At 38.4% G+C, this 15,401-nt stretch overlaps 1 protein-coding gene across 7 annotated transcripts in view; it reads right to left on the bottom strand.

Moving 5' to 3' along the window:
* SLC38A4 (solute carrier family 38 member 4) overlaps positions 1 to 15,401 on the bottom strand; it is a 59,329-nt gene that overhangs the window by 15,005 nt on the left and 28,923 nt on the right. Inside the window, exons 2-8 of one of the 7 annotated variants that reach the window (XM_008162487.4) lie at positions 14,514 to 14,584; positions 14,124 to 14,185; positions 9,228 to 9,446; positions 7,272 to 7,362; positions 5,314 to 5,429; positions 1,596 to 1,669; positions 1,388 to 1,480 (exon numbers count right to left, since the gene is read on the bottom strand). In XM_008162487.4, coding sequence (XP_008160709.1) covers positions 1,388 to 1,480; positions 1,596 to 1,669; positions 5,314 to 5,429; positions 7,272 to 7,362; positions 9,228 to 9,346 — 493 coding nt within the window. In that variant the 5' untranslated portion in view covers positions 9,347 to 9,446; positions 14,124 to 14,185; positions 14,514 to 14,584. Of the gene's footprint in view, positions 1 to 1,387; positions 1,481 to 1,595; positions 1,670 to 5,313; positions 5,430 to 7,271; positions 7,363 to 9,227; positions 9,447 to 11,011; positions 11,146 to 14,123; positions 14,186 to 14,513; positions 14,649 to 15,401 lie in introns of those variants that run through there. The other 6 variants (XM_065557801.1, XM_042856630.2, XM_042856569.2 and 3 more) reach the window with 6 other exon arrangements.

The following is a 15,401-nucleotide window of genomic DNA, read 5'->3' on the forward strand; positions in this document are numbered from 1 at the left end:
CTCCCGAGGACAGTATTACATCAGGGTAGAGGTATAGTTATTATTGAATTAACAGTGCACTCGAGTTGCTGTTATGCTGAAATATACATTCTTACCCCATCTCTTTGTTTGTTATTGTAAATCCTGCTGCTCTGATGGCCTATTTTCCTCAGAACTCTCCATCCATTACTCATAATAAACTTGGCTGCCTCAACTTCTGACCCCCCTCTTCCCAAACTGTCAACCTACTTAACCTTTGTTTTCCCCGTGTTACATTCCTCTCTCATCAACTAAGGCTTGGTCTACACTAAACCCCCAAATCGAACTAAGGTACGCAACTTCAGCTACGTGAATAACGTAGCTGAAGTCGACGTACCTTAGTTCGAACTTACCGCGGTCCAGACCCGGCAGGCAGGCTCCCCCGTCGACTCCGCGTACTCCTCGCGGCGAGCAGGATTACCGGAGTCGACGGGGAGCACTTCTGAGTTCGATTTATCGCGTCCAGACAAGACGCGATAAATCGAACCCAGAAGTTCGATTGCCTGCCGCCGAACCAGCGCGGTAAGTATAGACAAGCCCTAAGTATAATTCCTTGTCTAGTTAAACTGTATTTGATATCTGGGCTTCACTAGGGAAGGACAGAAGCTGAGACACGGATGTTTGTTATGCACTTATAGATGGGATGTTTGTTATGCACTCATAGATGGGATGTTTGTTATGCACTCATAGATGCACTCTTTGAAGAGTCATAGTAGCCAATCAGAAGAGAAGGATTGATTGTGCAATTCTCTCTGTTGTGAATAGCTACTATTTTAGTACAATTATTATTAAATTGCTATATAATTAACAAGATTCTTTTGCTTTGGATGGCTGATTGTGATTGGCAGCCAGATTATAGAGGTTTCAAAACAGTACAAAGTTTTAAAACACTGAGACCATACACATTTCCATTTCATTTCCAGTGAGCAAAGGCCCAATCCTGCAACTTTTACTCACATGGGAAATAACTTGGGACTGTTATGCATGTAATGGGATGTCTCATGTGAGTAAAGTCTACTTGTGTGAATGATGGTTACAGGATCAAGCTCTTAGGGAGTGGGAGCTGAGGGTGCTCAACATCTCACAGATCAGGCCCAAAATAAAATGTGGCCTCAAGAGATAATTGAGCTGGAAAATCAATTGCTGAGCACCTTTCTCCTATTTTTTTCTGTTACTGTGAAAAGTAATGTGTCTGCCTTTTTTTGCTATGCAGATCACTGGGAAACATATACTCCACTGTGCTCAATCCATGATGGCATCCACATCAGCCTGAGGACATATGCTACCACGGGAGACCAGTGTTTATTTTCATTATGGAGAAAAATATTAAGCTTTAAAATATTTATTTATAAGAACATTTTGCCCTTACCACCAATATTCTGCATTATAATCGAAACAAAAGCACCATATTTTCCAGGCCATCCAAATGCCTTTTCACCTAGTTTTTCATATATTAGGGAGCCTAGATGCAAAAAGAAAACATGGTGGGCTGTAAAAATGCACATTGTTAAACACATTTAAAGGAGAAACATGTGCATGCAACATGAACATTCAGTTAACCAACAGTGTCCTCATACCTCCTTCTTTTGAGGTCTTCAGTAAAAGGTGAACTGAATAGAGTGATAATATTGCTATACTGAGCAGTAGGATTCTGTAAGGAATAACAGAAATTAGAATCTTGAAGCTGACAATAGAAATAATAAATTGACTTAACAGAACATATATTGAGTTGCTCTCCATCAGTTTAACATGTACATTGTCCCCAAACCAGTTTGAGTACTGGAGTCATTGGCCATAATAACAAGTTTCAGAGTAACAGCCGTGTTAGTCTGTATCCGCAAAAAGAAGAACAGGAGTACTTGTGGCACCTTAGAGACTAACAAATTTATTAGAGCATAAGCTTTCGTGGACTACAGCCGAAGAAGTGGGCTGTAGTCCACGAAAGCTTATGCTCTAATAAATTTGTTAGTCTCTAAGGTGCCACAAGTACTCCTGTTCTTCCTTTTGGCCATAATAAGGCAGAGGTAAGCTTAGGCTGTAATTTATTTATACATCCTCTGGCAACCTGAACATGCATGTTACACCATCTTAGCTTGCCTCTAGAGACTTACTTAGACTCACTGAGGCTCCAATTCTGCATTGTCCCCCAAAGGCAGATTCCTGCACCCACACAGAGCCCCAGTGAAGTTAACTGAACTCCACGTAATCGGACCTTCCAGAATCCAGGGCCTTAGACTCCCACCCATTTACCGACATGTAACTTAACCCTCTCTCCTTACCCAGCACCTCTGAACCATCTGAAAAACCATAACAACTTCAATGGGAGCTGTTGGCTACCCCCTATGTTTGAAAATCAGAGCTTTTGGCTGCCTAAGAACCATGGAGCCTGAGCTTAGGAGCTCATATTTGACACTATAGATATATAGAGAGATCTCATGTAATGATCAGGGATAGCAAAGACCACTGTATGACATTGGAAATCTTGCTTTCTGAAAGCATACAGCACTAGCTTCTAACCCTGGCTGGCAGACTGTGAGATACTGATTCTTGAATTTATATAATTCTGATTACCCACAAGCTTCCTCCACATACTATTTCAATTTTACATGATTTCAATGGCTGGTATTTTGAGAACTACTGATGCAAGAAACTAATGCTTTATGTAACTTTTTCAGGGCAAATATCTACCCAGCAAATATCTCCAACAGCTGGTGACAGGACACTAGATGGGGAGGGCTCTGAGTTACTACAGAGAATTCTTTCCCAGGTGTCGTTCTAGTGGGTCTTGCCCACATGGTCAGGGTCTAATCGATTGCCATATTTGGGGTCTGGAAGGAATTTCCCCCTGGGTCTGATTGGAAGAGATCCTGGCATTTTTCATCTTTTTCTGCAGCATGGTGCATGGGTCACTTGCAGGTTTAAACTAGTGTAAATGGTGGATTCTCATGAAAAGATCATTTGAGAACTTCAGTCACTCAGCCAAGATTATGGTTTTATTATAGAAGTAATAAAACCTCACCTATTACAGGTGAGGTTCTGTAGCCTGCAGTGTGCAGGAGGTCAGACTAGATGATCATGATGGTCCCTTCTGGCCTTAAAGTCTATGAGTCACTATATTCTGGGCAGCATACTGCTCACCACCTTGCCTTCAGCCTGTGAAAAGCTCCTATAAACACTGCATGACTGAGTTGTACATATTTTGGGGGAGATATTCTGGGGTACTCTATGTAGCTACTCTCCTATTAACCAGAAGATTTTGGTGAAAAATCCACACGGGAGTTAATGCTGATCATTGCAGCATTAAGGTACCAATCCATGGCCTTCTACCCATGCAGAAAGGTACGTAAGGAATTGAATGATAGCAAGGCTTCTGAATTAGCTATAGTACAAGAGGAAAGAGGGACTAGGGTCAGTGTAAAGGTGCTGGTCCACCATGCAGATCCTTAGGATCCGTGTGGCGTTGGGACCTGAGTTTCTTGTGGATTTTGTAGAGCTGTGGAATTTCCAGGCCACATCCCCTGTCCCCTCCATGCAGCTGCAAACCATCCCCCTATGTGGGGAGAATGCAGGGAGGGTGCTACAGGGTTAAACTTTCTGAACTTTAGGAACCCTTTCTCCTCTCCTGTGGAAAATCTCACTGAAAGGGAGAATTCGGGCCATCTCTGAACAATACATTAGTGACAGTAAATATAACCTGAATTAGGATTAGTATAGCAGTTTTCATTTGGCAAATGGAATTTTTCAATCCTTTCAATCTATAAGTACAGGATCATGTATAGCAAGTAGATGCCTGACACTGAAGTAAGGATATCCTCCACAAACGTGTCTGCTTTTAAATGAGACTCTCCCCCACAAGAAGGGGGAATGTTCTCATTCCCAAAGTATGAAACTATGATAGGACAGAAAGTGAGCTGCTGGGTGGAGAAAGGGGTTTATGTTTGTTTTTTATTATATGGCACTATTTAAACATTATCCCAGTCTAAGGGTGACAATTTTTATTTCTGCCAAAGCTAACATGACTGGCTCATGATAGTGTTTATGTTAAATTTAAGATTCATTAGCCATAGTTTTGAATGTGCGGAGCCCTAACAGTTAGGATTTAGAAGATGTAGTAGAATTTTTTTAGCCAGGGCTAATATACAAAGGAATAGAGATACTTCATAGCCAGGTTGGTTATTACTGAACACCCTAAGGAAGAAGAGTTTTTGAACTCTAAAGAGTTTTTTAAAAAGCCTTTCAAAGTTTCTTGGCTCTAGAGCACTCCCTTTTAAAACCAGTTTCCATTTCTGTGGGAGTAAATGCTCTCACTAAGACATTTAACTATCTGATTTGCAGGTGCTGTCAGGTAGTTAGCCGTCAAAGTGGTAGCATCTGCACTCATAATTAATTTCAGGCAAAAACTCTGCATCCAAAAATAGGAGATGCCATTCTCTCTTGGGACCTAAGTATACAGTTTCAGAGCCTGCTGCAGAGTTTTTGTTACACAACTTTCAAAAGTCAAGAGGAATCACACAGAGAAAACTCTGCAAGCTGATCTGAAGGTTTACTTTTTTCCAGTAATGTAAAGCAATCGCCCACACTGCATTCTAGGCTTTCTACTAAACAAAGGAGGATTAACATTAAGGCCCACATAAACAACCAGATTATAAAACTAAAGCCACTTACTAAAGTGGGACAACTTTTAAATGTTGTCTCTCAACCTGATAGGGGTAGCCGGGGATGTCTGTTGGTGTCTATCAAAGCATATGCTGTGTACATACCGTATGTCAGCGACATGCCATTTCTGTCTTCAGTGGTACAGACAGACTTTTAGAGAGAGTGGGTGACATTAAATATTGGTAAATCTATAGCCATATTTGCATTAAGCCCCCACTTTCTGTTTCAGGGCTAGAGTTATATGGGCACAAAGTATTCTTCCTCCGTCTCTACAAAGTTATAATTATAAACATATAAATAAATGTATACTTTACTGCTTGTGTGGAATTGCCTGTATTGAAATAGTGGGAATGCTGTTGTTATTTTAGGAGAAAGAAGTACACTGTCCTTCCAATTTGGTTTTTGACTGGACAGTATAAATTCCCAGCAATGAATCTAATACAAAACACAGCTGAAATTAGGGTGGTTTATCATCATTAGACAGATTCTTGCAATACTGTTAAACTGTTTTCATTACTGGAGACCTTAAAAATCTCTTTATCTATAAAATGTTGTTCTTCACTTAAGCATTTTTCTCTAATCACAGAAACACTGATGCTAGCTCGCTAATTATATTCTCTCCACTTTTTGAATACTTACACAAAAAGTATAATTCCTGTGTTGGCCATGGCATATGACAGCCCTAAGATGCCACTCCCCATGATGGCATTGCTCAGGTTAAATGCTGACATTCCAAAGGAAGTAGTTCCTGGATTCTATTGAAAACAGCAACAAACATGGTAGTTAAGTTGTGGCTTAATGAGTGAAGTGTAAAACTGCTTTTTCAAGTTGCTGGCTTTCCCTTCTTCTGCTCTGTTGAGTACTATGGATGTTGTCTTACTACACTGCCTGATCCTACCAACATTTTTTACTACAGAACTAGTACTTACCATTTATTACTTGTATTACCAGAGTGCCTAGGGTCCCTAGCTACCTCAGAGGGCTTACAAGAATAGTACTATTATGAGAACTCCCTTCACTTCAAGTACTGTCACGGTAGTATGTGTTTGCAGCATCAACACAATAGCTTTTTTTGGGGTGTAGAGTTATGTCCATACTAACAACCGATCAAAATAAAACTGCCATCAATGACTACAGTTACCCCGTGTCACTAAAAACCATAAATGTCATCTTTTTTGGTCATAACAGGCCTGAATAAAGAAAAACACCAATATATGAAAATGGAAAAAACTAGCTCTTTGAGCTGTATTCTCATTTACACCAGTGGAGTAACTTCACTGTGCAGTGAATGACTTGGAATTGGTATTAAATATTTATACTATAGTAGGGTTCAGGTTGTTTTATAGACCACAAACCCACATGAAGAAACCCACACGAAGAAACAATCCTGCCCCAAAAGTTTACAATATAAGGTCCTGACCCTGTAAAAACATGGGCCTAGATTCACAAAAGTATTTAGGTGGCTAAACCCCAGATTTAGGCACCTAAGTCTGAGTTTAGCCACCTAAAACCCAGTTTTAGGCTCCACTGTGATTCACAAAGCTCCCAATGAACTCCCTTGGCACCCATGTTGCTCCAGTAAAAGTTCCTGAGTCACCTGTCTTTCTGTCTTTGGGCATTTGCACTGCGGCCTCCCTCTAGCTGTCCAGTGCCTGTCTCCCAGAATGATTCACAAAGCAGGGAAAGATAAGTATTGCCTGGATAAGTCATGTTCAGGGATTGATCTGTGATCAGGCCCCTCAAGTGAGTTCACACAAACAGCTGGGACCTCCCTCTCTAGCTTTTAGACCAGTAATTAGGGTATTCACCTAGGACAGGGATCGGCAACCTTTGGCACGCGGCCCGTCAGGGAAAGCCCCTGGTGTGCCAGGCCGGTTTGTGATCTGGTGTAAATAAGATCACATCTGGCCCCACTGTTTTAAACTGATCACATTAAAGTCTGGCTGTAAACTGAAATGTGACTAAAACTACAACTGCTGGGTGCATGTTTATTTGTTTCGTTTACAGGTTACAAGATTTTTTTCTAACTACCTGAAAGCTTGAACATGGGATTTAAAATTCAAGCTTCTCTACCATTAGCAGTAATAGATATTCTGTGGGCCAAACATTACCCTCAGTAACACCTGTGTAAGTCAATGTAAAGCTAATAGGTGTAAGTGGAACAATGGGCTGGCACAGAGTTATTGAGGGCAGCATTTAATCAAAGGAACCTTTACTATTAGGGCTAGCAGGGAAGAAAGACCCCAGCTTAATTATCATACGCTAGAGTGAGTTTGCTGGTAGTTGGAAAGAAAATGCCTGTTTATATGTAAACAGAGCATATTTTATCTAGCAATCATTGAGACACAATCCATGTAGAACCTTGTGATGCCATGTTTCTAGTCAGAGTAGAGCCATGACGTCATACTTTAAATGATCGAAGCAGCCAAATTGTAACCACTCTACTAAGGCAGGAATAAACAGAATATGCTGGTAAGATTCTTTGGTGAGCTTTGCAGTAACATTGTTTACATTTGCAAAGAGACTCATGTAGATTGTCCCTACTTTCCAATATTCCTGTTTCTACTACGGTACTTAAAAACTAATAATAAACTTACATATTCCTCCTGATAGTCTGCCAATTTCTTTTTGCCCAGAAATCCATTTGGAAGGAACTTCTGATTTTCTGCATCATCGTTAGCAAATTGACTGAACACAAAGAAATAGCAAAATAAGAAAACAATAAATAAAGTTTACTACACACAAGAGACTAAGGGTCCAACTCAATGCTCACTGGAATCGATGGAAAGACTCCAACTGCATCAGTCAGGCCCTGTATTCAAAACTCCTTACTCAGTTTTATTCAGTGTTACCTCTAGCAAAACTCCCACAGATGTCAATGGGAGTTTTACTGAAGGAAGCACTGCGTTAAAACTGAATGAGACACTCAGGATTGGGCCTACGAACTTTGTTTAGTTTAAAAAAAGTCTAAACCATACATGGCAGATTCGTAGCTTTGAATACACCTCCCAAATTCTGTCAACAGTGTTGCCTTTCTTAGCAGCATTTTCCTTCCCAATATCACACATCCTGTTAATTTTATTTACATTCTTGCAGGCTATCCCTTACCCTTTACCTCAGAAGCCCTGTATACCAAGTATCCACCTCTCCATTTCTAATCCCTCCTCAAAACACATTTCTGTGAACCCTATCACTGTTAACTCCGCCATGGAAGAATTGCTATTATTTACTGATATAAAATAAAACCACTTCCCACCAACAAAAAGGCATACTACACCACAATGTGATAATTCTAACTACTGGTCATTCAGTGCTTTATGTACCATATCTGAACTCTTATATATTATTTGTCTTTAGACCTCGATCCTGTACTCAGATCTGCTAGCATGGAACCTCTAGAGCATTCTGGAGGTGCAGGGATCAACACTAGCAGATTTAATTGCAAGACCAGGGCCTTAAAATGGAAGATATTGATATGAACCTAAATGGAACTACAGGATCCAAACACATCTGGGGAATATTTGAGTTGACTTTCCAGGTAAACCTTATCTTTACAGAGGATCAATGTAAAATCCTAGATCTCCCCTATTTGCCCAAGTTTGGATCCAGACCTGAACTTTGGCTCGTGGCTGTGTTTAGGGGCAGTGAAGAAAGATCATATTATTTTAAGAATTAAATTGAATTCTGGAGCCATGTGTATCATCTAAGAGTAATGGCGGATTTTCAAATGTGGGTTCCCAAAGTTATGCTCCTAACTCCATATTTAGGTACTTCATGACGCGGCCTGATTTCAGTGTTGCTCAGAACCCTCCGGTTCCTATTGATTTTTACTGAAGTTTTGCCTCAGTAAAGCAGGACTTAAAATTGTGATGCTTCTTAACAGTCAATATTAACTTTAGCTCAGAGAATCATTGGATTTCTATTTGATTTCTTGGTCTTAACGGAGTCATTCTCCAGAAATTTTTCTATTAATGAGTAAAGTAAAAGAAGAAATAAACTGCTTCTCTGTATAAAACTTTCACATTGAAATTGCATGTTTAAAAGGCCATTGCTTTGTCTTGAAATTAGTTTGAAGACTACATATTTTAAAACTAAGAGACTTCTGATCATGTAAATTGCAAACAAACAATTCTGAGTGAAAACAATGTGCTAAAACTTAGTAATTACATGTATCTAGGTGTCAAAGAACCCTGCAATTGCCTTTATAAATATACAGGTATTATGAGAATTGAGTGTTTATGATATTGGACAGCTTGTGTTCAGAGTCATGAACTAGCGCGTCAGTGCTGGCAAATCTCAGCACAGATTTTACCAATGCATCTCACTATTGACCTGGAATATCTCAGCTATTCTACCCACGACGATAATCATGTCAAAGAGTGCAGTGATTTTGTGATTTGGGGAATAGCCACTAAACAATCAGACTAGTTTTAATTTGTGACCTAATCTGAATTTAATTTCAGGATGCCATAAGTGAAAGCCTGGTGTATCTGTTAGTCTTTGATTACCTCTTTTTAGTCTGAACATAAAGCCCTTTTTGTTTAAGTACATACCTGCTAATAGTAGCCTTTTCTGGATCTATTATATCAGTGTAGCTGTCTTCAATGCTTTCTCCGCTATTGCTCTCCTCATCAAGTTTGATGTTGACATTTTGCAGTTCCATGCGATCCATTTGAGTGGTCAGCGCTTTCTAGCTTCTACAATGCAAACAATACTGTACCTTCTGCTTACAGGTTCTCTCCACCATGTGTTAACTTTCAGAACACTCTGTTCTGCAAACAGATCACAAAATAACTCATTAGAATTTTCCTCAAATTAGATAAATGAGTGTGATTTACTCTGTTTCTGTTTGTTCTTTGTAATAACATTAAGAGAGGCAACTGCTGCAGATTGGGAAAATTCTGGATAAATACAAGCACAATACTCTTTTTTTTAATAAAGCATCTTTCCACTTGGTCTTTCTCAAAATGTAAGAAGACAGACCTACACAATTGATTTCCAACCTCTCTTAGAATAATAATAAAACAACAGGTGTATATATAGTCTATCTATAAATAACTATCACTGTAAACAGATTTAACGTAAAATCTGGCAACAATTTATTTGTTAAATTCTTTCTTTTTGACTGATACCCTGGATAATCATTAAGATGCACCCTTAACCTGAGATTAAATACATCAGGATTGGGTTGTTGATAAGGAAATGCTATATATAAACTTTACTGACCATTGTATGCAGATTATTTTTCTGAAGGAAACACTTGGCGTCTTGAAACATATATTGCTAGATAAGTATGGCTACATGTTAAAAATAATCAAGCTGCTGCTGGCTGCACTATGCACTTCACCCTATCATATCTCAGTTTAATACTTGTCCATCAAAACTTTTAGATAGTTTATATAATTTAAAACTATCTCTCAAAGAGAATTATTGCCTATTTACACAGTTTAATATGCCTTTACTCTCACAAGAGAGAGTCTGGATAAATAATAATAATCATCTGGATAAATAATCATCTTTTTATGTGGCCCAATATAAACCATATACTTTATAATATATATAGTATGATGATTTGTCTTTGGCATTAACATCAGTTTATCTTTACAATCTCAGTTTACAGATACACTTTTACATTTGTTTACTCATTCCCACATTTAATAATAAACCACTAATATTATGCAGTTGTACAGCATTTTTTTCTTCCGAAAGTACTATACCAAAATGACTTAATAATAGTACCCCCATTTCACAGATGGGGAAACAAAGGCATAGAGAGATGAAGTGACTTGCCGCAAGTCATCTAGCTGGTTACTGAACTATGGACCCAGGACTTTTTATCTTTGTGCCTCCCAGTATAACACATTAAAAGAATCCACCATATATTTCCTGAGTTGTGTACCAGAAAATAAAATACTGTATTCTTAATGCTATAAATGCCTAGAAACATTGCAGGATAAAAATTAGAATAAAAAAAACCAGGGCAAGCAAAATTCTATTTTTGCTTTACTCTAGCCCTAAACCTTCAATTACCTATTAAAAATTCTCCAGTTTTTGCATTCATGAATGCTTAGTTCCTCACTTAATTACCAAACCTTCACTAGTCTATATAGCCATTAATATGCCATTCCTAATATCTGCAGTCTCAAACTTATTTTTAGCAGTGCAACATTAAAGTGTGTGTGTAAAATGTAAATGTAAACTTTAAACACCAACACTGGAGGCTAAAACTGACCTTGTGTCAAAAACTACAATAAATTTCCTTACTCTAGTAACATTTATTTTTTATCTAATAATTGAAATGCAAAAGAATATCAAGGTGTTTTTGCCAATTTCCTACCAGAGATAGCTGCTCTGTTTATTCCTTTCTGCTGCCACTCCAGGATTTAGACTGAGACTGATTACTGAATCTGGCATTGGGTCAGAGATAGCTAGGCAGGCTTACATTCCAAGGGTCTGATTTTGCCCAATGAGGACATGAATAACTCCAGCTGAAGTAATGAAAAGAACTGGGTCCTTGCTGAGACAATGGTAAACTCATTCATAGCAGTATCTCTAAAACCAAACTTTTTTGCATTCCAAGAAGCAGATTCATATAGTATCCAAATGCTTATTTTAAATCTATATCTAAGAAAATCAGGCAAATAAATCAGGCAATCGAACACACAGCCCGCTAGTGATGAAGAAAATCTCTGTTGTGAACACTAACAAATGCTCGCTTTAGAAATATTCTTCCAATTGTATCAGCCCTGCTATATTGACATTTTTAGTGTTGAGAAACAAAGAGAACAGTGTAGCAGAAACATTACCATGGATTAATTTACACAGAGATTAGGGTAAGAGAAATTCTGTACTGCACAGTCTGTACTATATTTGGAAAGGAAAAAAGAATATGACAGAAAAATATGTATTAGGGTGTAGGTACTATTTTAAAGGCTGATCCTTCAAACACTTACTTAAGTGAGTCATTTTACTTCTTGTCTCAAAGGACTATACAATTATTCATGTGTGGAACTGTTTTCAGGATCAGGCGCTTGGTACTGAATCATCATTAATTTTAGGTCCCAATCCTGTAAACACTTACTAATGAATGTAGTGCTTATTACCACAAGTAGTTCCCTTGATCTTCATCAGTGTTTAGAGAATTGGGATCTTAATTTGTTGAAATCCTTCTCTCCAGGTCACCGGTCTTGCAAACCCTTGCACACACATGAGCAACATTGGTCATGTGAGCAGGGCCGTCCCTAGTTATTCTGGGGCCCTACGCAGCCCCCCCCGTGGAGGGTGTGCGTGGGGCCCAGGCCTCCATGGGGGGGGGCTGGCTTGGGGGGGCAGGGAGAACCACCACCCCAGCACTCACCAGTGGTGCGGCTGGGGCCGGATTGCTGCACTCCTGCCGCTGGTGAGTGCAGCACCCCGGCCCTGCTGCAGAGCTCAGGGGAGTGGGGGCAGGGCTGGGCAGGGGCTGGAGCAGCACACAGCTGTGCAGAGTACCAGGAAATGTGGTGCCCCAAATTTCCTGGTACCCTACGCAGCTGCGTACTTTGCGTATGGGTAAGGACAGCCCTGTATGTGGGTAGTTCCAGACTCCATGGGAATATGCACATGCCCAAAGCTACTCTCATGCTTAAGGGCTTGCAGGATCAGGGCATAGCTGAAGACTCGCACATTGCTGCACCTCAATTCCATGATGATTTATTTTGAAAAATTGTAATCGGTCAGTCTGTCAGGATAGTGTTCCTTACTCTGAACACTTCTCATACCTAATGAAATCTTAAATTGTAGTTTGCAGTACTGTTGTAGCTGTGTTGGTCCCAGGATAGGAGAGAGACAAGGGGGGTGAGGTAATATCTTTTATTGGAGCAGCTTCTGTTGATGGAAGAGACAAGATTTAGAGCTGTACAGAGCTGAAGAAGAGTTTTGGGTTGCTCAACAACTTGTCTCTTTCCCCAACAGAAGTTGGTCTAATAAAAGATATTACCTCACCCACCTTTCCTTTCTGAAATTGTATACATTTTTATTTAATAAAAAAGACTCCTAATTAATATGTATATATATTTTGTTTGGATTTTGCTATCATGTATTTTGCAGATTACAGACTTTTTACATCCAATCCTTAGGTCCCAGTCCTGCAAATATGCATATGTAACTTTACACATATGAGAAATGTTGTTGAAATCACTGGGACTACTCATGTAAGTAAACTTTGGTACTTGCATAAATATTTGCAGAATCAGGGTCTGTTATTTAGTCACATAATTGGAAGCTCAATTTTTTTCAGAAATTTATAAATATTTCCCAGGCATGTTTTATGCAAGGCAGTGAATGCACTGAAATGTTAGTTAATCTTACCCAAATCTTTGTGGAATCAGTTATTTATTGTGCAAACTTCTGAAATATGATCACCGCAGACAAGTAACTACAGGCAAACCTATTTTTAACTTGTATCTAGGGTGAAAAAAAATCCTGCATGTTCAAAATCTCCGATGTACTTCACCTTCAAAAGAATCTATTCACATAAAATACACTGTTCACATAAAATTCCAATCTTCCAATAGCTGGCCTATATATCAAAGATGTAATACAGATTTCACATGCTCAGCCACCAGCCAGCACTGGGTATTGCTATTGCTACCCTAATTAGTACAAGCTACAATGTTTGGAAACAATGTCTTTTCCCCACAAAGCACTTCTAAAGGCCCAAACATAAAAGAAGGGAAGTACTGCGAATGCTATGCTAAACGGCAATATTATACACCAGCTCCTTTTTCTATTTTAGACCACTACTATTTTTTCCCTTAGGTATACATGTCAGAAAAGTCTACTAGCTTAACTATGTTCCTTAAATTCAGCTATAACATGCCTAGGCTTTTGCTGCTTCTTGTGGAACAAGAAGGCAGACAGAAACAAAAGGATGATTTTTTCTTTTAAGATATTACATTAAAATGAAAATATTGGATGCAAAAAGTATTATCCCTCTAAAGCAATATTTCTCTCAAAACCTAGGGTTATGTTCATCTGCTAGAATAGAACATAATTTTGTAAAAGGTACTCAGAAAATGTGTTCAAATAACTGCTTTTTAATATGTAATGAAACAATTAAGAAAAACATAAACTTGTTTTTCCATTTTATTTCATAGCAATTTTGATTTACTTTCTGCGCCGCATCTAGGATTCTGAATAAGTGGAGGTTTATCAATTAGGTTTATCTGTGACCTTGCCTTATCTGCCTAACAGTTGCATTTTCAAGCATTTTGCAATGGCTGGTATTTTTATGTCCTATCACTGTATATGAATCAGTAGATTTTCCTGACTCTTAGTCTCAATGGCAAGGCTTTTAAAGAATTAATGTTGTTTCTAAAGCAATTTGAAGACTAAAAGTACCATAATTGCTACCTTAAAGTAAACACACAATTAAAATGAACAATTTATTTTCATATTCATTTACTTACTTGGATGTTAGCTAGGTAAACCAAGAGTCTTGATAAAAATTCTCAGTAGTTAACCAGAGGCCCTAAAAGAACACAAGCATATCATTCCTAATTATCTGGTCAACTTTAGAAACCTCCTGCTATTTCATTTCTTTCTTAGATTTTGATTTTCTGTCCAAAAAAAGGGGACTGAATTTCATGCCTGATGTAAAAACAAATACACCTGCTAATGCCAATTACAACTACAGTATAGCAAATCTTAACTGCCAGTTCTTCACACTTCATTTAAATTTACAAATGAATTACATTTGCACAAAGTTATTTCTCAAATTCTTCAGTTTAAAATGTGTTAAGTGGAAGAAGTATAAAATAAAATGAATAGACATTGTAAAGTTACATTTTTAGGTTTACCTCCAAATCAAACACGTAATCTTGCTTGCTTGCTTGCTTGCTTTCTAAGCAAGTAATATCTTAACTTGCACCTGTAATAGAAAGTTGGCTCATATGAGACCTTGTGCAGCTGGACAATCATTTAAAGACAAATGGGAGTGTATCAGATGAACCAATCAGCAACAACGATACCCCAACACCTCCCTTTGTCAAACTTGCGTCAGCTCTTTAAAAAAAAAAAGGTAAATCAATTTACTGGTGCAAACAACGGTCATCAGAGGTATTTGCTCTTTGAGCTTGGCGTTCTAACAAAATGCATATCTACAGAAAGTTTTACCTAGACTTATGTCATAGTCAGGATGATGTAGATTAGTTGCTATCTTAGTTTGCTAATCTCGATGTTCAGGGAAGAGATACAATATTTGTAAGCTAATTTTTCATCAGCATCAAAGTTACAGTAACACAATTTAGTTATGAAAGTGAGTGACAGTATGGTTTACCTGTCGCCAGGGCTTCTGTGTTCTCATTCCCAGTCTACCACTGAATTAGGTCCAGATCCTTAATTGAGTTCTACCTAGGCAGGATTGGGGCCATGGGGTGTGGTCTTTGACATATTGTTTGGCCTGTGTTTGTGGTAGTTTCCCCATCTGGAAAATGGTGACTATTTACTGTAATTATTTACCTCATGGGGCTGTTGCAAGGATTCATTCTAATACATGTAGTGCACTATATATGGGAAGTGTTAAATATTATTTATTTGAAACACGTACTTGGGGAGAAGCTACTTTTCAATATATCAATTACATAGTTTAGGAAATAATAATAATAATTATTATTATTATAATAATAATTCTTAATAAACTATATGGGCATAGTATCAGAGGGTAGCCGTGTTAGTCTGCATCTGTA

Source organism: Chrysemys picta, chromosome 1, assembly GCF_011386835.1.
Source record: "Chrysemys picta bellii isolate R12L10 chromosome 1, ASM1138683v2, whole genome shotgun sequence".
In the NCBI taxonomy this organism is placed as follows: Eukaryota; Metazoa; Chordata; order Testudines; family Emydidae; genus Chrysemys; species Chrysemys picta.